This window comes from Protopterus annectens, chromosome 4.part0, assembly GCF_019279795.1.
Source record: "Protopterus annectens isolate FY-2018-M chromosome 4.part0, PAN1.0, whole genome shotgun sequence".
Lineage (NCBI taxonomy): Eukaryota > Metazoa > Chordata > Ceratodontiformes > Protopteridae > Protopterus > Protopterus annectens.
Genome location: NC_056733.1, coordinates 667,948,707 through 667,973,694, shown reverse-complemented (window position 1 = coordinate 667,973,694; position 24,988 = coordinate 667,948,707). Strand labels below are relative to the sequence as shown.

General features: G+C 36.8%; 1 protein-coding gene across 1 annotated transcript in view; it reads right to left on the bottom strand.

Annotated features, from left to right (window-relative positions):
* The window catches only part of MYL2 (myosin light chain 2), a 198,039-nt gene that overhangs the window by 70,800 nt on the left and 102,251 nt on the right, over positions 1–24,988 (bottom strand). The window contains exon 2 of the mRNA XM_044068632.1: positions 23,379–23,468. Coding sequence (XP_043924567.1) covers positions 23,379–23,468 — 90 coding nt within the window. The remainder of the gene's footprint in view (positions 1–23,378; positions 23,469–24,988) is intronic.

Here is a 24,988-nt window from a genome sequence, read left to right as displayed (position 1 = left end):
GTGGACCAATGCAGTCGTCACATCCTGCTCTGTCTGTCTCTATAAGTATACCTATTTAATTATCTCATTCTTTTTCAAAACAGAGACACTGATACTGGTTTTAAGGTGGGTTAAAATGTATTTCAATTGTGAGGAAGAGAGTGAGTGATGAACTTGTCACGTTTATTACTGCTGTTAATGGATAATTTGAGGTTAACAATATTTGCACTGGTAGTAGCCCTCCCATCTGTTTTTTTTCCGAAACAGAATGTTGAACAGGGGTGCTCTTTCCTGACCCAGAAGGTAAGTCATAAACAACCTCTTAAGAAAGAAGAAATGAAAGAATCTGCAAATGAACAAAGACAATAATTGTCTTCGCTGGACAATTATGGCTTTGGCAAGAAAAAAAATTAAGAAAATCTGTGTGAATATTTCTCCATTTCAATTTGAAGAATTTTTGTTTTATCTCAAAAACATTGCTGAGAAAGACAGCATCATAAAGAAAAAAATAGAACATTCCTGAAACCTCTGATTAAGAATCCACGGTTTAAAGTTCTTTCTTTAACTGATTCTGTGTAGATACTAATACCTCAATAATATGAAATTATTAGGGCGTGGCTAGGATGTAGACTGGTTGGCAGCATCTTTTCTCAGCTCTGCACTCAAAAGATATTTCTGACAGGACTTTTTAAAAACTAGATATTGTAGACAAACCTATATTGTTGAATTACTTCTACTAATATCACTAGAAGTCTACAGTGCAAAAAATTTGGCTTTAAACATTATTTTTCCTGTCAAAAACAAGAAGGAAGGTATCTGAATCTACTGAAGATGAGCTTTTCTAAGCATAACACACAGGACCAGATGATGAAAAAGGAGATACAGTCTTTATTAAATGCTATACAAGACTTGTCAGTGAAATTTGACAAAATGAATACCAAACTGGACACTTTTGAGGAGAGATCTACAAAACAAATACAGCAACTACAAGAAATAATGACGCAACAGAAGTCTCAAATAGCTGACATAGAGAGATCCTTAAATGATACTGAGGGCAGACTCTCAGAACAAGATCTTCAGCTACATTTTTTATCACAACAAAATGCTTCATTACAAAATAAAATAGAGGATCTAGAGAACAGGTCCAGATGAAATAACCTTTGCAACTATGGGCTACCAGAGAAAACAGAGGGAGATAACATGGTGACTTTCCTTACTACCTGGTTACCAGAAGTTTTAAAATTGCCTGAAGATCTTTCTTATGGAATTGAAAGAGCCCAGAGATCCTTAAGAGCTGCTTCATCAACCATCAAATCAAAAAATCACCCGAGATCAATAATAGTAAAGTTTTTTTCATCACAGGACAAGGAACTTATTTTAAAAACAGCATGGTCAACTTCTCCAGTTAAATACAAAGACAACATAATCAGATTTGATAATGATTATTCTGCTGGAGTTATAACTGCAAGAAAAGAATGTCTCCCTCTGATAAAGGAATTGGAAAAAAAGACAACTTACAGTCCACTTGCTGTTCCCTGCAAGAATAAAAATATTTTTTTACTGAAGGTCCTAAAACTTTTGACACTCTGCAAGCAACAGTTTCTTATCTTTCAGCTAATAAAACCTTGAATAATGTGGAAGAAATGGATTTCTCCCAATTTGGGGTTAAGCGTCACTTAGAAAAAAATGAATGGAGCACTGCTGACAAGAAGAAGAAGAAACGATAAAAGACATATGAAAAACACAAACATTATTGTCTTCTATTTGCTCTGTAAGGCAAAAAAGTTCTTTGAAAGCATTCATGCTTTACACATGTGTCAGTCTTTGAAACAATATAAATACAAGATAAGCAGGACATTTTAAGCAAGGTAACATATCTTTCTCTATTACAGTGTAAATACTTACAGTCATGATTTTTCTAACTCTAAATGATGTTTAGATAGTTCATTTATAAATTACCTGCCTTTTACTGCTAGTATATAATATGATGTATTTACACTGACATATTAATGTGGTGTGTTTAAATGAGCATGATTCATTTTTACATTATTTACACTAAGCTGCATGAAATATCTAAACTGATGTATTTAATACACATAATAATATATAAAAAACTGATAGTAATAACTGTCAAAAAGTGCCTTGAAAAGTAATTATCTATTCTTTGATGCTAAAAGTGCCTTTTTGACTAACAAACAACTGTTTGGCTTGTATATCTGCCCTTAATGTTAAGAAAACTAATAGAAGTTTAATGAGCTGGTGTTCAGTTTAAAAAAAGCCCTAAAAACTTCACTTACTTTGTTTTTGTCTTCCCGCCATGGTCACGAGCTGGGAACTCTTATTTTACCACCCCTGAATGAAGGTTCTTCAGTTAGAATCCATTACAGTGTGTTAAACCTTCTAACAGCACAAAATGAAAGTAAACAGTCATGAGTGATGTCAGCACTAAAACAAGACAGTATGGGTGTGGTGTCAGCTCCTAAGCTACTTAAAGTAACCAGCACACTATTTATGAGATGGCAAAGTGCTTTTACAGTTTTAACAAATATTAAAAGTACACTGAAGTACCTAATGAATTTAGGAGGTATCAACACATACACAACATTTTATTATATTGTAATATTTGTTATTAATTTTGAATTGTACACATAAACAGCACACAAAGCTTAAAAAGAAGTATATCACTTGGAAGAAACTGTATGAATAGTTACATACAGACTTTACTATAATCTTTTCTGATAAGATCATCCACGTAAATTACTATAATTTAACTTAATTTTATAAAAATTGAATATATTTAAGTCCTTGACTGGAACTATATAACATATTTGTAAACACACTGCAGCTAGTGTACTCAACCTTAAGGATAGTAAGTCAATTAAGGTTCATGAATGTAGCTATGTGTTATTAGACATTTTAAGGGTAAAAAGGAGTTGCTGTTTAATTATCAAGATACTCTGTAAATATTAAATTGTTCAAGTAGCACAATCATTAAGCAGTAATGAGCAAGAAAAAATTTCAGTCGTGCTTATGATATTGTTTTATATATATCTATATATATATATATATATATATATATATATATATATATATATATATATATATATATACACAGGAAAGAACTGCTGAATTATAAGTATGCTTTTATTAAAGGCAAGTTATATTAATATTGAAAATCCTCACTGAAAATGAATGGTTGTGTAGAGACACAGTAACTCCCAATGTTAAGTTGTCAATCTCGCCTTCATTCTTGCTTGATGGGTTCGGAGCCGATCCTCGGCTCCGACTCGGCACTTGCTAAGCTCGAGAGTCACTTTTACCAGCTCGAGGCAGCCCCATATCCCATGATGCAAGGTGGTAAGTACCCAGATCTCGTTTGCCGCTTCGCTGATGAGGTCCTCCTTTTACCAGCTCCTGGTAAGTGATTTATACACTACTACTTTTGCCCCTTTTTTGATTTAAACTTTAAATTTAATAGTTTTAGACTAGTTTCAGTCCCTTTCTGACTAGAATTCCCTCTCTCCTTAAAAGTTTTTAGTCAGGCCTTCTCCCATCCCACCCCCCCCCCTTGTTAGGGTGTGTGTGTGTGTGTGAGAGAATTGTGTTTCTTATTTTTGGGATTATATATCTTGGACAGGTGTTGTGTGTGTGTTTTTTACACTATGTCTAAGGAAAGGGTCTCAGGCTTTAAGAAGTGTGACTCGTGCTGTCAGAAGATGTCTCTGACAGACGGTCACACTTCTTGCTTATACTGCCTGGGACCTCTCCACCTGCAGGACTCCTGTGCAATTTGTCATTCTTTTAGCCAGAGAGTCCTGCAGGAAAGGAGAAATAAGCTGATTTTGAGGGGCCTACTTAAACCGGAGGGCTCTCCGGCTAAGTCGGCTCCAAGCAAGGCTTCCAAGTCTTCCAAGGCCCAGGCTTTGGTGTCCAAGCCTGCGGCCTCGGCTCCGACTCTTTCAGAGTCGAGATCGGCTCCGGCTGGAGCCGATCCTGCTATGCACAAACCTTCGGCACCGATGGCTATCGGTGCCGATTCTGGTTCGGTCACTTCGGTATCGGCGCCGATTGGTTCCGATCACCATGTGGCTCAGGCTTCGGTGTCGGCGCCGACCGGCTCCGACACCCTTACTTTTATGTCTGTATCGGCTCCAGCCGGAGCCGATGCATCGAAACTTTCTGTCGGTGCCGATAAGTTGTCGGCTCCGACAGCTTCCATAGTTTCGTCGGCTCCGATGGTTCCTTTGAGGAAGAGGTCCAGGTCCCCTTCCTTGGAGCCGATACTCTCAGCTCCGGCTTCTCCTCTCCTCTCAGAACGGAGCCATCGGAGCCGATCATCCAGGTCATCCAGGCTTTCTGACCATGATTTAGAGAGGGTGGTCAGTAGATTGTTAAAATCACAGGCACTGGCCCAGATGCTACATAGTCCGTCTCAACAGACGACTATTAGTCCACACCCCATTGCAGTTCCTCCTTCGACTCTACCCCAGAGTTTGGAGTTGGAGTCTTCGGGAATGGTTTCTGCTAGGGCTGAGGGACAGATACCCCCTCCTTCTGCTCCTTCAGCCTCTACTCTTATCTCCTCTTCGAGACCTTCCTTAGAGGGATTCGGTGGTCGGGCTTCCCTGGTCTCCTCCGAGGGGGTGAGCGGCATCGGACCCTTGTCCGACCCCACTCTTCCCCTTGGAGCCTCTGCCTTGGTGAGCTCAGCTCCGACATCTGCCTCGGAGCCTTCCCTTTCGGTGGGCCCTGGAGTTCTTGGTTCTTCGGAACGGGTTCTCTCGGACCTCCCTTGGAGGGGAGCCTTCGAGGTGATGAAGAGTGTGCTGGCCACTGGACTCAGCCAGCAGTCTGTTCCCTTAGCTCCTCCCTCTATGGTGCCTGTCGATATCTCTGCCATTTCTCTTGCTCCCGGACCCAGAGATCCTCCGCCTCAGGTTTCCCCACTGGGAATAACCCCTTCTTCCGAGGATTCTCCTGATCACTCAGGGGATCCTCCGCGAAAGAGGACCTGTAAGAGGAAACACGTAGACTCCCCCAAGTCTATCACTTCAGATACTGACTTAGATGAGTCAGAGGGATCCCCAAGATCCCCCTCTGAGGATGTCTCCTTTTCAGACATCCTAGAACTCCTTAGACAGAGGGGAAACTGGCCCACCAATAATCCCTCTGAGGATGAGTCGGTATACCTGGAGGCGTTTGGATCTCGGCCCTCCACCTCCTGGGTGTCTCCGCCTTTCGACCCTCTTATGCAAGTTATCGCTCGAAAGGCTTGGGCTGCTCCTGACTCTGTAGAGCCAGTCCCTAGGAGGCCTTCTAAATTTATTACTGCCCCGTCGGACAAACAATTCCTCACGAAAGGTGTCCCTGCTGATGCCATGGTGGTGGCGGCTGCCACTAAGAAGGAACTTGCAGATCCTTCCGTACCTGTCCATCCTCCTAATAAGGACTCTAGGACCATGGATAGGTATGGTAAGCGGATGTTCTCTTCAGCGACCTTTGCTATGCGTTCGCTGAACTACCTATGTCACTTCACCAGACTCCAGAGGGATATCCTTAAGGAGCTAGGTGAAGTAGTACAGGATCCGACAGCTGCAGGGGCTCAAGAAAAAATTGCTTCGCAGCTAGGAACCCTTAATTCTATTGCAAACTCCTCCATGCGACTGATATCATATGCTGCAGATGGAGCGAGTAGGGCTGCAGGTACAGGTGTGGCTCTTAGACGCCAAGCCTGGATGCGGCTCTGTAATTTTGCAGATCCCTTTAAGGCGTCCTTCACAAACTCTCCCTTTGATGGCTCAGCTTTGTTTGGCCCTCAAGTGAAGGAAACGTTGACCATGTGTGAGCAGGATGGCAAGACTCTTTCTGCCGTAGGGGTCCATTTTTCCACCCCTTCTAGACCTTACCCCAAAGGGCAGAAGGGTGGCAAAATGTGGTTCCGCAAATCCCAAGGAGTCACGCCGGATTCACGTGGTCAGTTTACCCCTAGAGGCAGAGGGGGTAACAATAACAGACGCCGCTCTAGAGGCAGAGGGGGTCCACAAAACCAGGGAAGCAGAGAGCCTCTCTCTGACAAGCCCTTTCAGCATCCCTGAGATGTTGCCCGACTGTCCATCCTTGGAGGCAGTCGGGGGAAGACTATCGCTGTACCCAGAAGCCTGGCGTTCCCTCACTCAAGACAGATGGGTACAGTCGATCATATCCGAGGGTTACAAAATTCCTTTCGAGGAAAATCCTTTCTATCACTCAAATTCCCTTCCAGATGTACCACCGGTCTAAGGAAATTGCAGAGTTAGAAGTCTTAAAACTTCTGCAAAAAATAGCCATTCAGCCAGTTACAACAGATCATTCAGAGCCCGGAATCTACTCACGGTTCTTTTTGGTCCCCAAAAAGACGGGAGACTGGAGACCAATATTGGATCTCAGCAGACTCAACAAGTCTGTGAGGAAGACAAGATTCGAATAGTCACTCTTCAGTCAATTCTGCCCTTCTTACAGAAGGACAACTGGATGTGCTCAATAGATCTTCAGGATGCGTACTATCACATAAAAATTCACAGACGCTCCAGGAGATTTCTCCGCTTTCGGCTGGGGTCCAGTCATTTCCAGTTCAGAGCCCTGCCCTTTGGTCTCACTACAGCCCCCAGAGTGTTCACCAAATGTATGGCAGTGGTATCGGCTCACCTGAGACGTCAAGGATTCCAGGTGTTTCCGTATCTCGACGACTGGCTCCTTTCAGCCACCACCAGGCATCAGCTTCTTCAAGCCAGGGATTATACAATAAATCTTTGCTCTCAATTGGGCATCTCGATCAACTCAGGAAAATCCTCCTTATTGCACTGCCAGTCTATTACTTTCATAGATACAAACTTAGACACTGTTCGGATGTCAGCTACCCTTACAGATCAAAGAATCTCAGACATTCAAAGTCACGTCAGGATCATTCTAGCCAGCAAGAAGGTACAGGCCAGAATGGTTCTAAAGGTGCTGGGCCTCATGGCTGCGGCCATTACCCTTCTTCCCCTGGCTCGCTTCCATATGCGCCTTCTTCAGTGGATGTTGTTCACTCAGTGGTCTTACCAACAACTTCCGATGCGTCACCAAATACTGGTCACACCGATATGCAAGAATCATCTTGCTTGGTGGATTACTTCTCCCCAGATTCACCAAGGCAGACCCTTTGTACCCCCATCCCTGGTAGCCACTGTCACTACGGATGCCTCCCTGATCGGGTGGGGGGGGCATTATCAGGGCAGGATGGTTCATGGGACGTGGCAACCTTTCGAATACCACCTGCACATAAATGTCCTAGAGATGAGAGCAGTGCTTTTAACGTTGCAAGCCCTCAATGACTTTCTTCCCTTGGGGACAATTGCAGTCCACACAGACAACATGTCTGTAGTGTGGTATATCAACAAACAGGGCGGAACCAAGTCCTACCCCTTGTGTCGAGAAGCACTCAGACTTTGGCAATGGGCGATCTCCTCTCATCGGTTTCTGGTAGCAACGCATATCCCTGGGAAAACCAACATTTTAGCGGACAGATTGAGCAGAGCTATTCTCATGCCTCACGAGTGGTCTCTCAAACAATCTATAGTGGAAGAGATTTTTCTGGAATGGGGTCGCCCATGTTGCGATCTTTTTGCTACTCCCCAAAACAGCAAATGCCCAGATTTCTTCTCTCTCTTCCCACTGCCAGGCCATCCCCCCAGAGACGCTCTGACCCAGGATTGGCCCCAGGGACTTCTTTATGCCTTTCTTCCCTTTCCTCTGATCCCTCAAGTTATCCAGAACGCAACCGTTTTGAGAGCCAAAATGATTCTCATTGCTCCTTATTGGCCTCGACAAATTTGGTTTCCATTCCTCCATCGTCACCTTTTGGTGCAGCCGTGGCATCTGGACTCAGTGCCAGATCTTCTGATTCACCAATCCGGTCAGCTGCACAGGTCTATCCCTTCTCTCAACCTCACAGCATGGTTGCTCCACTTCCTTCCTTAGCCAGGCTTCCTATGATCTCTAACCCTGTTAGAGACATCATAGTAGCTTCCTTAAAATCCTCCACTAGGAGGATTTATACTAGCAAATGGAAACATTTTTCTTATTGGGCTAAAGCCAAAAATATTGATCCCTTCACTGCTCCAGTACAAGCAGTTTTGGATTTCTTAGCGGAGATTTTTCACGCGGGCTCCTCTTCTTCCACAGTCAAAGTTCAGTTGGCCGCTATCTCGAACTTTCATGTCGGGTTTGCAGATCACAACATTATGTCCCACAGGCTTTGTAGAGCCTTCTTGAAAGGAATCTTCCTCCTGAAACCTCCAGTTAGGAGTCCTCCTCCTCAATGGGACCTAAATTTAGTGCTGACATCCTTGATTCTTCCTCCCTTCGAGCCAGCTGTTTCCTGTTCCCTGAAATTTCTTTCATGGAAAACTTTATTCCTGGTTGCTATTACTTCGGCTAGGAGGGTGTCTGAACTTCATGCTCTATCTGTTCGCCCCCCCTATTTGGTCTTCCGCAAAGACAGGGTATCATTGAGAACTAATCCGACCTTTTTGCCTAAGGTCGCTTCAAAGACTAATTTGAATCAGGCTATTGATCTCCCTGTATTTTTTCCAAACTATGAAAACAGATAGGAACAGAAATTGCATTATCTTGATGTCCACCGCCAACTCAGATATTATTTGGACAGAACAAAACAATTCAGGAAATCCGATCAACTCTTTGTTTCCTATGCTGATAACAAGAAAGGCCTTCCTGTCTCAAAAGTGACCTTGTCTAGATGGCTTTCTTCTGTCATCTCTGAAATTTATCAGCTCAGGGGAAAACAGCTGTGCTCGAAACCTAAAGCACATTCAACCAGAAGCTTAGCCACTTCCACAGCTTTTCAAGCTAGACTTCCTTTAGACACTATTTGTGCAGCAGCCACTTGGGCCACTCCTCATACATTTGTTTCCCATTACAAATTGGATTTGGCCTCCAGGGACAGAGCCAGTTTTGGCTCTACAGTTCTCAAGAGTCTGTTCCATTGAGCCACCCAGGATAGAGGTGCTAGGACGGTCCCATCAAGCAAGAATGAAGGCGAGATTGACAACTTAACATTGAGAAGTTATGTACCTACCATAACGTTCCATGTTAGTTGTCTTCTCTCGCCTTCTTTCTTGCGACCCTCCCTCCCTCCCCCAGGCCTGGACAGACCTTTCTCTACAAGGGATTATGCTTCTGAAGTCCATACAAAGTTGGTCCTTCTACCATCCTTCAGGGTTTTCTCTCCTTCTTTCTTCCTTTGGGAAGTTATTATGCTAGGTGCTATTGCCCTTTTTTATCAAACGAGATCTGGGTACTTACCGCCTTGCATCATGGGATATGGGGCTGCCTCGAGATGGTAAAAGTGACTCTCGAGCTTAGCAAGTGCCGAGTCGGAGCCGAGGATCGGCTCCGAACCCATCAAGCAAGAAAGAAGGTGAGAGAAGACAGCTAGCATGGAACGTTATGGTAGGTACATAACTTCTCATTATATAACCAAGGCTAAAGAGATTGTCTTGTATGTCTAAATTGATCAGCCTTGAACCTTAGATTGCAAATAGACATGCAACATACTTTTACTTATAATACTGAATATATATTATATAACATCACAAACGATAAAGCCATTGTCAGCTACATCTCATATCAATCAGCATTAAAATATTATTTGAATAGCATAGGCATTTTCTAACATATTGCTGTTGGTATCTGATATGCATATAAGTAACAGGTCTAATTTCTGTCTATGAAAGTAAATACCAGGCTGAGTGCATTTGTTAATTATGAAACAAGAGCGTGCTATCTATTCTTTTTAATATCCTATAGGTATGTACTTGTTAGAGACACACACATGCTGCAAAGCTGCTAGTTATTGCATATTCATTAGTATATTTCTGACTGCAGTGTTATAAATATATGGTGTGGACCACTTGAGTTGAGAATATGTCTCTATTTCGGGCATGTTCTCTGTTTGAACGTTGTATATTATCTATAATATGATATGGAGTACCCTCACTAAATTCAAAGAAGCCACAATAGAAACAAATATTTATTAAAAATGGAGAATAGAAGGATGAAGAGAAAAATGAAGGAAAATGGTTGATGGTCATATAAGGTTATCTTTTCCTGTGTATGTAGAAGAGTTGACAGTAATAAGTACCAAACAATTGTGTTATAGCATATTTAAAGCCTACTTTGCTTCTTATATTTTTCAACCTTACAGTTATAATGCTGCAGATAAATCCTGTAATATCATAAGGAGTATGAGTTGCTATTTGACATATGACATATGTGGTACACTAGCGATGAAATATGCCAGTGGCACTAATAAATATATAGGAATTGCTAAGAAATATAGTCTTAAACTATATAATACAAATGCCAAAAACAAAATAGTAGCATTCATACCACTAAAATATGACTTTTTGAATTAAAAGAAAACTATAAGATTACTGATAAATGACAATACAAATGTAACATTATATTCATTGTTACGGATACTTTCTGATTTAATCAACTTGTGGCATGGTTAACTGATGCATATAATGCTTAACATTTTTTTTTTATGTATGTATGCATATATGTGTGTATGTATGTATGTGTGTGTATATATATATATGTGTGTGTGTATGTGTATGTGTATGTATGTATATGTATATATATGTGTATATATATATATATATATATATATATATATATATATATATATATATATATATATAAGGTAGACCATTACAATAAATTTGATACCTATGAATGCCACTCACACTATAAGGGAGATAGACTGCAAGCATATTATTTTTAAGATGCATAACCGTTATTGCTACACAAAAGATATATTAAAATAAAAGATTTTCCTTTACAATTTAAACAAAACCAAATAGTTAAGTATTAAATCTATGTTTAGTTGTGTTGCCTTAGTGTTTTATAAAATATTAAAAATAGATAAAGACTGTATTTAAGTAATCTGTAAAGACAGATACATGTATACTTAAAAGATATATAAGATACTTTTCATTATAAAACTACCATATGGCGGGGCCAGAGGAGGATGCTGAAATGCAGACTTAGAGAGATCGCTTGAATGATTAGATCATTCAAGGATGAGATGTTTTTTTCTCATGGAGGGGTTTAGTGGTTGTTTATCTTATATTGTTCTCAGTTATGATCTTGTAATTTACTTTTATTGGGTGTCTATAATCTATTGTAATACTGTTGGAAGAAGAAAGAACAAGTCATTCTCTTCATGTACACACATCTACACATTGTTACGAGTATATGAATATGGATAAAAGCAAAGCTAATATAAATCCAATTGCAAAATGTATATCTCTTATTGTAAATGGTTTAAATAATAGCTGCAAAAGGGGAAGTCTTTATAGATATTTAAAGCTATGTGAAGCGCAACTAGTATTTTTACAGGAAACACACCTTACACAGGAAGACATAAATAAAATAAACAATAAGAATTATACAATACTAGTAAGTTCCACCTATAATCAGAAGCGAAGGGGAGTAGCAATTTTGTGGAAAAACACTACTTTAATGCCTAAAATCATAAACACGTTCCATGACAACTTAGGAATGTTTTGTCTAGTGACAATATCTATCAATGAAATGATATATACATTAGTGAATATTTATTGGATACCAGGACTAGGTGTTAGAGTGGCCAAACAACACTTAGAAGACATTGTACAATATACCAAAGGCAATTTAATCATAGCTGGAGATTTCAATTGCATTATAAAAGAAACTGACACAAATACTAAAACTACACATAAGAGATCACCTTTAACAAAGTTGTTATCTGAGTTTGTTGAAACTTTTAATATAGTTGACATAAATGAGTATGCTATCCCAGATTCACTATTCTTTACACATTTTTCCCATAGACATAATACATACTCTAGAATAGATAGAGTGTACATAACAAATGATTTAACCTCTAAATTAAATAAAGTCAAGACAATTTCATGTCCATTTTCGGACCATAACACCATAACATTTGAGATAGACTTATGTTTCAAGAGAAGGATATCAGTAAAAAGAATACCATCTTACATAACAAATCTCAAAGATTTTAAGGAATTTTATATTAAAGAGACACAAACATTCCTAGATATCAATCTTACAAAAGATGTATCTGAAATATATATATGGGATGCATTGAAAGCATACCTATATGGAAGAGCGGTGGGATGGTATAAAAATAAACAAAAACAGTGGAATAAGGAATTAATGGAATTACAGTCAAAACTAGATAATTTAAAGCTTGATATTCAAAATGGAAACACCAACTTAATAAAAGAACTAGAAGATACTAATAAAAAATACTCAGAGATGCTACACCACAAAACAATGATCAACTTAGAAAAAATTAAACTATGTTACTATTCAATGAACCCTAAAAAACAATGAAGAATAGCAAATAGGATTAAAAAGATTATTAAAACAAATCAAATCAAAGAAATACATAATATAGAAACCAAAAAGAAAGTATCTGATTTAGAAGGAATACTAGAAACTTTTAGGCTATTTTTTCATAAACTTAATAATCAAAATGAGGAAACAAAAACACATTCAGCATTGAAAGCTTTTCTCAAAAACAATGTTAAAGTTAGGTTATTAGAAGAGCAGGTACAACTAATAGATAAACAAATAACAATGACAGAACTTAAAGCTGAAGTAAATAAGCTAAAATTAAACAAAGCTCCAGGTATAGATAATATCACCCCAGAAATGTTTAAATTACTATCAAATGAAGCTTTGCTGTTGTTATTGAATGTCTTTACATCAGTTAAAAATGGTAAAGACATTCCTCCTTCTTGGAAGTACACATTAATATCACCAATTCTGAAACAAAATAAAGATCCCAGTGAATGTTCATCATACAGACCCATTTCACTTCTTAATATAGATTATAACATTTTTATGGCAATACATGCTGCTCGAATAAAACAATTACTACCACTTTTGATAGAGGAGGATCAAACAGGTTTTATAAAAGATAGGAACACTTATGACAACATTAAAAGAATTCTTTCCTTAATTGATTATATAAATGTCACAAAAAACAAAATTAATGTTATTAGCTTAGACATAAATAGCGCATTTGATTCAGTGAACTGGGATTATCTGTGGTTAGTTTTAGAAGAATATGGCTTCTCAAACAACTTCACTTTGTTAATAAAATCATTATATGAAAAATCATTGGCTTATATAAAACTGGGATCTTGTCTGTCTAAATCTATTAAAATAACTAAGGGCACAAAACAAGGCTGCCCTCTTTCTCCGTTATTGTTTGCGCTAATCATTGAACCCTTAGCAAATAATATATGTATGGATAAAAATATTGAAGGAATACAACTAGACAACAGCCTAGAGCTTAAAATTCAACTTTTTGCTGATGATATTTTAATTACCTTAAAAAATAATAATAGCAGTTTAAAAGCATTATGGGACTCAATTCAAAACTTTCAAAACTTTTCAAGTCGTAAATTTAATGAGAACAAAACAAATGTATTGCTTATAAATACTAATAAAAAAGATCTAAATAAAAAATACCATAAATATATCTCTACCGATAATATAATTAAATACTTGGGAATTATAATAACTAACAACCTAGATACTACAATTGAAACAAATTATAAAGAGACCTTAAATAATATTAAAAATTTAATACAAAGATGGAATAAATTCTTCTTTTCAATGGAAGAAAGGCTTTATATAATTAAAATTATCATATTTCCAAAAATTCTTTATGTCATACAAGCTTGTTCTTTGCCAGCAGCTAAATCGCACCTAAAACAATTAAATGATTTAATGGTAAGATTCCTATGGTATCCAAAAAAACCCAAGGATAGCTATGAAGTATCATCTAGATGATTGGGATATAGGTGGCATAGGTTTACCAGACATAGAAATATATTTGCATTCATCCATTATTAAAACAATATCATTATGGCTAAATACAAAATATACATCAAAATGGAAGCTAGTTCATGAGAGAATCTGGTTAAAATCAGGATTTGTAGTAGCAAAAATGTATACAGATTTCATACCAAACAATTTTCTATGGCTGATGAAGGAATATATGATGATACATAAGAATAAAAATATAAGTTCCAAATACATTACTTATACATTAAAAATTTTCCAAAATCTTATTAATAGCAATCCTGATATTAAAGCATGGTCATTTCTTTTATATCCAGTAGCGTACACAAGGTAATATAATAACATTTAATATGGAAGTAGTCAACATGCTTAAAGAAAAGGGATTAATATATTGGCATCAATTGCTAAATTCTGGAAAACCTCTGACAATAGACCAGATTAAACAGAAATTAAATATGGAAGATAGTTCGTGGTTACATGTACAAGAATTAAGACAGTATATATTAAGCAAACAAGAAACAATGCAACCATCAATAAGACAAAATGTTCCTAACCTTATAGAACATATAATATTACTAATGAATCAACCCATTACTGGAAAGGGATACTTATCATCTATTTATAAAACAAGCAAAAAAATAAAAATGCATAATAATGACAAAATATGGAATTATTATAGATCAGTTAATGGACATGTGCCAAATGAAAGAGATAAAAAAACAAATTCTTCTCTCTCCAAAGCAGACATCACTTTCATTACATTGGAGACTTTTTACATGGCAATTCATACACAGATCTTACGTAACCCCTCATAAAATGGAACTTATGTTTAAGAAAAATATTGGCTGCTGGAGACGTGATTTATCAATAAAAGCAGACTGGCAACATATGTTCTACGAATGCCATTTGATTAAACCATATTGGGATAAAATAAATTATTTTCTGCAAATGGTATTCAATGATAAATTCCAGATTTCCAAATCTATTATTTTGTTTAATGCACCTGTACCTGACTGTGTGCCAAGAACAAAATATGTAATCTTATGGACTCTCCTAGCTATTGCAAGGAAGAACATTACACCAAACTGGAAATCCAAAGCTTCTCCAACTTTTAAGCAATTCATGAATATGGTGTCAACAGTATCACAATTGGAAATGAACACTATTAAAGGAAGAACTGAAAGAACTACATCATTATACGTAGCATGGCAAAAAGTAACTGAAATACTGGAGAATAATGACTGCAGCAGATTATAATCAGGAAACAATTGTATAGAAAGTCAGTTATATGTCAACAACAGACACCGTTGTAAATATTTTATTTTGGTTTTAATGTTTGATATCTGTTTAGAGGTTTTAGCCTACCTTTTTAAATAATTTGTAAATACTTCATTGTCATAAATAACCTGCATTCATGTTTTCTTGTTTTTGGAAATGAATAAAAATATTTAAAAAAAAAATAATATGAAATTATTCAGTATTATTTTACTGATGTATAAGTTACTTGTTAAATCTTTGAAGATTTTTTTTTTTTATTTTAGAGCCAAATAACTTCATTATTTTTTTCTCTTCAGACATGCTTACACATACTGTACATAGTTCATTGTTACTGAATTTATTTTTCTTATGTTAATGTTGCAATTATTAAGTTAAAAAAATCAAGCAAAAAAAAAAAAAAAAAGATACATGACAAAAACAGATACTGCTCTTTTAGCTCGAGTAACAGATAAAATGCTTCTGTGCTTCTTTTGTTGTTGTTTACTGATATACACAAGAAAAAGGAAGTACTAGGCTTTTATTCTGCAACAGAACTATATATTATATTAATTACTGTAATGGAAATTTGAAAATGTGAGTAGTACACTGATTTAGGCATGCCTTTTAATAGTAATTTAAAATTCAGTGAGCATAATAAGATCTGAAAGAATGCTTGAGTTATAGCACTTCTAAGAAAGCTACAGTACTCCAGGATGGAATGGAATGTTTCTGTCTGGGCTCTTTCCAAAGCACAGTACACCTGGCATATAAGAACAGAGTCAAAGCAGATTTACAGAACGATGGAAATTCGGTACTTACGTATTATCGCCACGATAATTACTGTTGCTTCCTGATGTTTACATGTAAGTGTTAAAGGTGTGACAATGTCAGAGAAAGGGTTCTCTTTCACAATGAATGTGAACAAATGACAAACTGAATGCTGTTGTTTCGGTATGCACTTTGCCGCCGGCATGTCATGTCGCTGGCAGTAAAGTGCATACAGACTTCAACTGTCAGGGCTGCTGTCTGACTTATTGCAATTGCTGACTACTTTTCCCCACATAAAAAGGCACAGACAAAGGAGTAATGGTTTTGCTCCACTTTTAGTTTTTAACAATTTGTTAACATGGGTTCAGGTTCAAATGAAAAACCTGCTATATTCCACTAACGACAGGAAGAAGCGCATCATCAGGCAGAAACACTTTTTCTGTACAGTTCTTACTATGTGTACTCGGGAACCCGCAATCACCTATCAACATTATCCACCCTGCATTTTTACAAGCATTACTGTATGTCATTTTCCCATTGCGAAGGTTATTATGCAGTATGGTAACAGTTTTTTTAAGAAAGGATTACTTTACGACCCAAAAATTTCCTGTGTGTGTTTTCCTTGTTTGAGGGCTTCATTCCTGACAGTTCAAAAATTCCATTCATCAGTAAGACAGCATGGGTGACAATTCCAGCCTGCATCTGTAATGCACGCAAAAAGGGAAGAGTATTTCTGAATGTTTTTCTGTCCCTCAAGGTAATCCACAGGTTTTTCAACAGCCAAAAGGAGTCTGCACAACACTTTACAGTGTTTCATGCACTCGTCTGTTTTCAACTAAGTGAAATTCGCAACCACAAACATCTGGTTGCGATAATACGTAAGTACCAGAAATTCTTAAGTTGTATTTATACTGTTTCACTATCATATACATGACAGCTTTAAGAATGACATATCAGACTACAAAGTCCTTAGGATAAAGACTTAATGTTGTTTGTCTTTTCGGCTTTTCCCAGTTAGGGGTTGCCACAGCGGAACTCTGGTCCGCTAATGATTGGCAGTCGATTTTTATGGTGCCGAGTTGCCAGCCCAACGCCCAACCTTCAGCAAAGGCACACCCATTCACGCATGTCTTTCAGAGGCCACTTGACCGTGGGGAGGACATGCAGACTCCACACAGAAGGCACACTAGCCGAGAATCGAACAGGAGGACCTCTTGCTGTGAGGTAACAACGCTACCGCTGTACCACTGTGGCATAGGATAAAGACTTAATAAAGTCACTAAACACTGAATAGCCAAGCTGTAATGTATTCAAGAGAGAGCAAAGCAGTAGGACAGAAAGACTAAAATGTAAAATCACTCAAAGAAAATAATTTAATGGCATAGTAGCATACACAGGGAACAGATTCTCACCTGTTATTAAAATAAGTTAGGCCTGACTGGTTTTAACTAGGCTGGATTGCAGCAATAAAGGCAGACGCAGTTCCTCCGTTGAAGTTTTTAATAAAAAAACACGATAAAAACACAACTGTAAGCACCACGAGCACACAGTCCACTAGAAATTAATAACGATCCTCACTGAAAGTTACACACTCCGATGTTAAGCGCTTTCATCTGCCGATTGCAGACTTCATCAGAACAATATTCAGTGCTACTCTCTGTTCAATTTAAACAATAAATGGTGCCAAACTTGCACAAGTACTTAAAGGCACATCACTATATGTGTAAATCAGCATATGAAATAAGCTGTACTGTTTGATATAATAATACATTATTTCTGAGTAATTCAATGGATATTCAAAACATCTGTTCACCCTAATATGAAGCATAACACATATTTTATACAATATATATATATTTTTTTGATTATTTAAAAACTACTAATGTATATATAGAACCAATAAATATTTTATAAATAACTTATATTAAATTCATTATAAGCATATATGGCCCATAACGTCAAATTCAATAAAAGGCATGAACTGATTACTTGTGTGAATATAAACAAATATATATCTATAAATATTTACCACAATAATATATAAATAAATAAAAATACCATAGACTTGCTCTAGTATTATATATATATAAAATACATCACATTTTAAGGAATGGTTTAATGCTAATAAAATCATTTAATCCTGGGGTTCTAGTGGCATCTACCAACATCTGCCACTTACTCTCCCTACATGCTAGTTTTGTTTTCCAATCTCCCCCTAAAGGATTGCTAAATTCTTGATCTATTGTTATGAAAGAAAAAACATGTTGTTCACCTACATCTTTGATGTGTCTATATAAGGCATTCTTATGGTCCTTTGTTTTAATCTTATAATAGTGTTCGTATATTCGCTTCTTCAATTGCCTCTCCGTCTTTCCGATATAGAAAGCGGGGCATAGATCACATTTAGCTAAATACACCACTTGTTTAGTATAACAAAACCCACCTTTACTCTTAATTTTAGTATGATTCACATCTTCCAGTGTAATATAAGATGAGGTGTTGATATATTTACATTGTTTACAGTATCCACATTTCTTAGTGTGTATTTGTGTAGCCTTCCTTTTATCTTCATAATTTTCTGTTCTCTCTAATAATTTCTTGATATTTGGTGCTGTCTTATATACTATAATCAGATACTGACCCAACTTTTCTCTACAACCATCTGTAACAGTTATTATAAACAATATCTATTCACTATGTCCTTGATACAATTAACAAAGGGAGAATAAGTTAAAACACAAACTCTACCTCCTCTGAATTTATTTATTGTTTGTGTTTTGAGTAAACTTTCATATTTACCCAATAAGAGAATATATTTTAAATCCCACTGTGAGCTAACATAATTAATGGTGTCATCCAATAATTCTTTCGGATAACCCCTATTCTTAAATAATTGGTAAATGTATTTCATTTCATTCTCCATCTCTTCTCTCTTGGATGACATCCTAGCTCCCCTAATACATTGACCTTTTACTATATTTTTGAAAATATGTCGAGGATGATTGCTAGTAAAGAATACATAGTCATTTGAGAATGTTGTCTTTCTGTGAACTTTGGATGCATACCCATCTACTGTCTTATAGATGTATGTATCCAAATATGATATACCACTGTCGCTTACTTTGTAAGTAAATTTTAAAAACTCTGTGGTAGTATTAATATACTCAATAAATTTGACTATGTCATCCTTGTCACCTTTCCATAAGACAAAAATGTCATCTAAAAATCTTGCATAAAAACTTATATTAGCTTTATAACTACTGTTGAAAACATGTTTATTCTCCCAATCTAGCATGACTAAATTAGCAAAAATGGGTGCGCATGACGCACCGATAGCCAATCCTGTGTTTTGTCTAAAAATTTCACCTTCAAAAAATATATAATTGTTGTCTAGTACCAATGACATCATATCTAAAATTAATACAATTCTATCCCAACTTAAGTTAGAATAATTCCTCAAACTGTTACAAAAGTGGTCTAAACCTTCTTCTTTAGGAATACTAGAAAACAAGTCACAAACATCTATCGTGACAAAAATATAGTCTGATTCACATACCAAAGGTGTTAATTTACCCAAAAAATCCCAAGAGTCAATAATAAGATGTGGGATATTATTGTAAGTATGTTTGACCCATCTATCTATAGTATATCCTATATTAAAAGTTTTGGATTTAGACCCAGATATAATAGGTCTAAAGGGTGGATTGGATATTGATTTATGAATCTTAGGAATTCCCACTACATGAGCCAATATCGGAAATACAATATAAGTTATTTATAAAATATTTATTGGTTCTATATATACATTAGTAGTTTTTAAATAATCAAAAATATATATATATTGTATAAAATATGTGTTATGCTTCATATTAGGGTGAACAGATGTTTTGAATATCCATTGAATTACTCAGAAATAATGTATTATTATATCAAACAGTACAGCTTATTTCATATGCTGATTTACACATATAGTGATGTGCCTTTAAGTACTTGTGCAAGTTTGGCGCCATTTATTGTTTAAATTGAACAGAGAGTAGCACTGAATATTGTTCTGATGAAGTCTGCAATCGGCAGATGAAAGCGCTTAACATCGGAGTGTGTAACTTTCAGTGAGGATCGTTATTAATTTCTAGTGGACTGTGTGCTCGTGGTGCTTGCAGTTGTGTTTTTATCGTGTTTTTTTATTAAAAACTTCAACGGAGGAACTGCGTCTGCCTTTATTGCTGCAATCCAGCCTAGTTGGCTTCTTGTTTGTGAGTTTTTGGGCTTGCGTTTTTTGATTCCTGACTGGTTTTAATTTGCATTTTCTTAACCACATTATCACATAACCCATTTTCATAGCAGATTCAAGGAGAAGTGAAAGGGACTTTCAAATTATAATTATTCCCGATCACAATTTAGCATGTTACAACTGTAGTACTGAATGCTTTGAGTATAACATAATTATGCAGAGTGTAAAGGCCTTGAATAAATAATATGAACAAAAATAAATAAAGTCAAATAACACTGTGTAAGATACATATCAAACAGCACAAAATATGAACGTTTTTAACTGTATGGTAAACTACACACAACAGGAATAACACTGCATACATAATTATGAGTAGTTGGATAAAAGGTTACTGTACCAGTCAGTTTGTTGATAATCTGCTGAGATAAGACCAGATCAGCACATGCATTCTGACAACCTTTTCAGATGCATGTGACATCATTATGGGAGTGTGCTCAAATCTGAGCTTTTACAATGATATTATAAAATAAATAAAAATAATTAAAAAAAAAAAAGAATATCACCTAATCAGAGAATGTTCATAAACTGATTCTGAAAATAAATAAATAAAAAAAAAAAAAAAAAAAAAAAAAAAAAAACAAATCTGAGCTTTTAGCGTTATAGGTAGAAACTCATAACATGCAAGTGCTTAGTTGTTACATAGCTTGCAAAATGTTTATTCTTAAAGTCCAAGATCATGTAATGTGTAAGAATGATGTATTAGGCTATGACAGATTCATGGCAAGCATATGTTAAAAAGTGTGGCTTGCATGTGACCTAAAATAGGGAAAGAAGCTCTGGTGTCAGCATGAGACTATTCCAGGCTGAAGGAATAGATACATAGCATGCCCTAGGACTGGATTTTAAACAGGACTGGCACATTTAAACCATCAGTTTAAGACATCACAGACTAGTATATCGGTTAAGTCAAGACACAGTGTTTTCAGACATCATTTGTGCATGAAGACTGGACAGATACAGTCCATCTTTACTTATGCTGTCATTCATCCTACTTTCTGTAAGGCTAGACAATGTTGGATGGGGTAGGGAAGTCTTGTAGTAAAATTATAAATTCTGTTATATATGGCTATGAGTCTGTTGTTAGTGTACTTATGAGTTTATCCATGGCAAGAGAACCATACAGTATTTTTGGTAATATCAAGGTTTCTGCAATTACTTGTGTAGTGGATACTAAGAGACAAGAGCTGATCTCCTAAAGAGTACCTAGATTTATTGACCTCCATGATGGTTGAAACTTATGCATAGAAAAAATGATTAAGTATGAAGTAACATAGTAGCCACAAAATCTCCAGTCTGATGCTATCAACATAAGCTTCTACATTTCTTCTTTGCTTGGTATTTAGTAGTGACTGTTGAAAAACACATACTGCAATTTCAGTAGTTTTTAATTTTATTTATTAGGGCAGCTGTGGTGGTGCAGCGGTTAGCATTGTCACCTCACAGCAAAAGGTTCTCCAGTTCAATCCTCCGCTGGGGTGCCTTCTGTCCGGAGTCTGCATGTCCTCCCTATGGTCGCATGGGTTTCCACCGGGTGCTCCAGTTTCCTTCCACAGTTCAAAGACATGCAGTAGGTGGATTGGGCATTCTAAATTGGCCATGTGTGTGTTAGTGAGTGGTACGGATGAATTACCATGGCAGGGCTAGCCACCTGGAAGTGTAAACTTCGGCTCGAGATGATTGTCAGTGTTGAAGTGACACCCCGATCTCATGTGCAAAATGGGAAAAAGGAGGTGAGGATGGATGGATTATTGTATCCAGACTGAACCCATTAGTGTTAAGTGGTTGAAGATTAGGAAATATAAACAAAGTGGCAAAGGCATAAATATGGAATGAATTGTATCTAGCACACTAATTTCTTATGACTACTTGCTACACATTAAAAACCCAGCAAAACATTTACCAAAATGAAGTTCTGAACATCAAAGGCTGACCTTCAAATTTCCAACAATCAGGCAGCGTATACCTCTTTGTTCTAAATATACCCACTTAAACTAAAATACAATATGTGTCTTTACACTCTGCTTGCATAGGGTTGCAGTAACATCAGTTCTGCAAGTTAGTACTGAACATTTGAAGCTGCAGAATATTTATTGACATTTTATAATCATATTTTTTCTCTGGGCACCACTTAATTTTTCTTGGCATGGCTTCCTCTCAATTCTGTCATGTACTTTCCCTACGTTTTTGGGACTAAGTGATTATCTCTTTATTTTTGACATTCAGGAATGTATTAAGTATCCCACACTGGCAGTCATTCAAAGGCTGCTGTTCACTACTGGCCTGAATTTTTGTTTTCATATGTGGCACTGTGCCACACTTTGCTATCTGTCATACAATAACTAAGACAGTAATGTTGTTGCTTTGTGTCAGACAGCTAAATTCAGCATCTTCCTATTTGTGAAGGGGGTAAAGCTTTGCACACAGTTGCTCCCAAAATATCCTTGTGGTGGTTATTGCCCCAGGTCCTGCAACTCTGGGTCATCTTCAGTTAGAAGACCCATGACGTGAGTACAGACAGCTTGACCTGATACTCACATTTAGGGCAACACAGGTGCAGCAGGCTTGACTCTGAAGCATATTTCCGGCATGGCTGCCTTATTTTGAAGTCTGCCTGTCTTTCCTGTACCCACATGGGTTGTTGTGTGTGTTATGGTTTCCTTCTTCATCCCAAATATAGGCCATAAGTCATTTGATGATCCTTTAAATTGTCCATAGGAACACATAGGGTGCAAAGTGAATGTGTCTGCATCCTGCAAGTGTCTGGTACTCTATTTTGGATTCATTTCTCTGTTTTGTGCCCATTGAGTGCTGGGATAGGATTTGGCTATCCTGCTGACGGGAGATGGTTAAAATTGTTATTGAAGAATGAATCAATAATTGCTGCTCATTTTTTTTTTTTTTTTGTAGAGCCAGAATAAACACTTAGCAAGTATATACATACATAAAAATATGTGAAGCACGGGCATTAATGCCCTTCTAGCCTGCCAATGTGCCAAAACAGTTGTCTCAATAATAAGTGGATATGTAAGTAAACTAGCAATCTAAATGAATAAACTTCCACAGAAATTGACTATTTAGTATCATTGCACTTACTGTGTCTAAATACATACTCAGGTGCACTGTTTAAAAAAATACATATGTAAGTAATCATGGAGTGTACCTCTTTAAATTCTTGGATCTGTGCCTGTTCAAACATGGAGAAGACATTGGAGTTTGCTCCATCCATCCTTTTCTTGGCCTTCTTGGGTGCCTTTTTGATGTAATAAACAAGTATATCAGATACTGATAATCATCAAATCATTACATTATATACTGCAGTGATACAGACATGTAAGGTATAAGTATTGTTTATACACGAAACCACAAAAACTCAAAATTAAAAATGAAGTCTTGTTCTTAATAAAATTGGTGTATTACCAGAGTCCGTGACTATACATTGTTTTTTATATGTATTGTTTATTACTGCTCTTCCCTTGCCTTATAAATCAACAACAATGTAAACACAAAGAACATTCGATCAAGAGGAATACCTGTTGTGGGGACTGAACTCCCCCAGTCTGCTGATTTTCCAGCATCAATGATCTATGTGTTCAGCCATTTTGGATAGTATATGTTACTGAATTATATTCATCCTTTGATACCTGGACAGTTTTGTATTCTGACAGAACTGGCTTTCAAATGGCATGCAGTTAGTATGAAAAATGAGACAAGTGGGGTAAGTAAAGGAATTAAACTAAGAACACAACTCTATCTTGAAGTTATATAATTAAAGCTGAAATCATCAGGTAGGTTGACCAATTTAAGTCTGAACTCATTCGCTTACTTTGATGAACAGACTCAGTTTACGGATGGGTTTCCACATTCTGGATGCATGATATAGAAAAAAATTTGATGCCAATATGTGCTACTCCTAAGTTAATTAGCTTATCACAGTTTGTGGTCTAAATGTTATAAATGTGGTGGTTCTGAGATACAGAGGCCATGAACATATTAAATCCGAAAATGTCCAGCATTGAACCCTTGGTTACATGACAAGTTATGTTCTTGTGGAGCAAAAGCCTGTTTTAATCAAACAGAAAAGCATCTTCCTCCAAGCCAACTAGCTAAAGTTATAAAAATGGACTTCTACTGAGCTTTCCTTATAACCTTAATTTGTAAAAATGTCCAAGTTAAATATGCTGTCACTTCACAATCTATTACCCCTTCTTCCTCACTTAAATTTTCAAATGGAAAAGGTTTTATAGTTGGTACCAACAACATAATCAGCAGCATCCATTCAGAGCAGGATGTTCTCTGCACGTCTGCCCATGTATCCCTTTCTTTCAGTGTATGTCATGTCAAAATGTTTTTCAAAGGTGTGCTGCATAGGAAACCTCCTAGAAAACCAGTGACTCCTCTTTGAGGTTTTAATTTTGTATTCAAGAAGCAAACATTTGCTCTCTTTGAAACAGCTTATCCGGCTGACTTCAGCTTCTTAAGAAGGAAAAATGTTTTGCTGATTGCTCCAACCTCTACAAGAAGGGTATCTGAGTTGCAAGCTCTTATGGTGGGTCATCCCTATCTCAGGTTTTACAGGGGCAGGGTTTCTTTGAGAACTAATCCTACTTTTATGCCTTAAGTGGTATCCAAGTTTACTTTAAGCCAAACTGTCCATCTTCCTATTTTCTTTCCTGAACCCAAATTGAATAAAAGAGTGAACAGGACACACAGCCAAACCAATTAGTAAAAGATGACAAGAAAATCCTAGCCAAATTAGGGTTTTCACTGTGT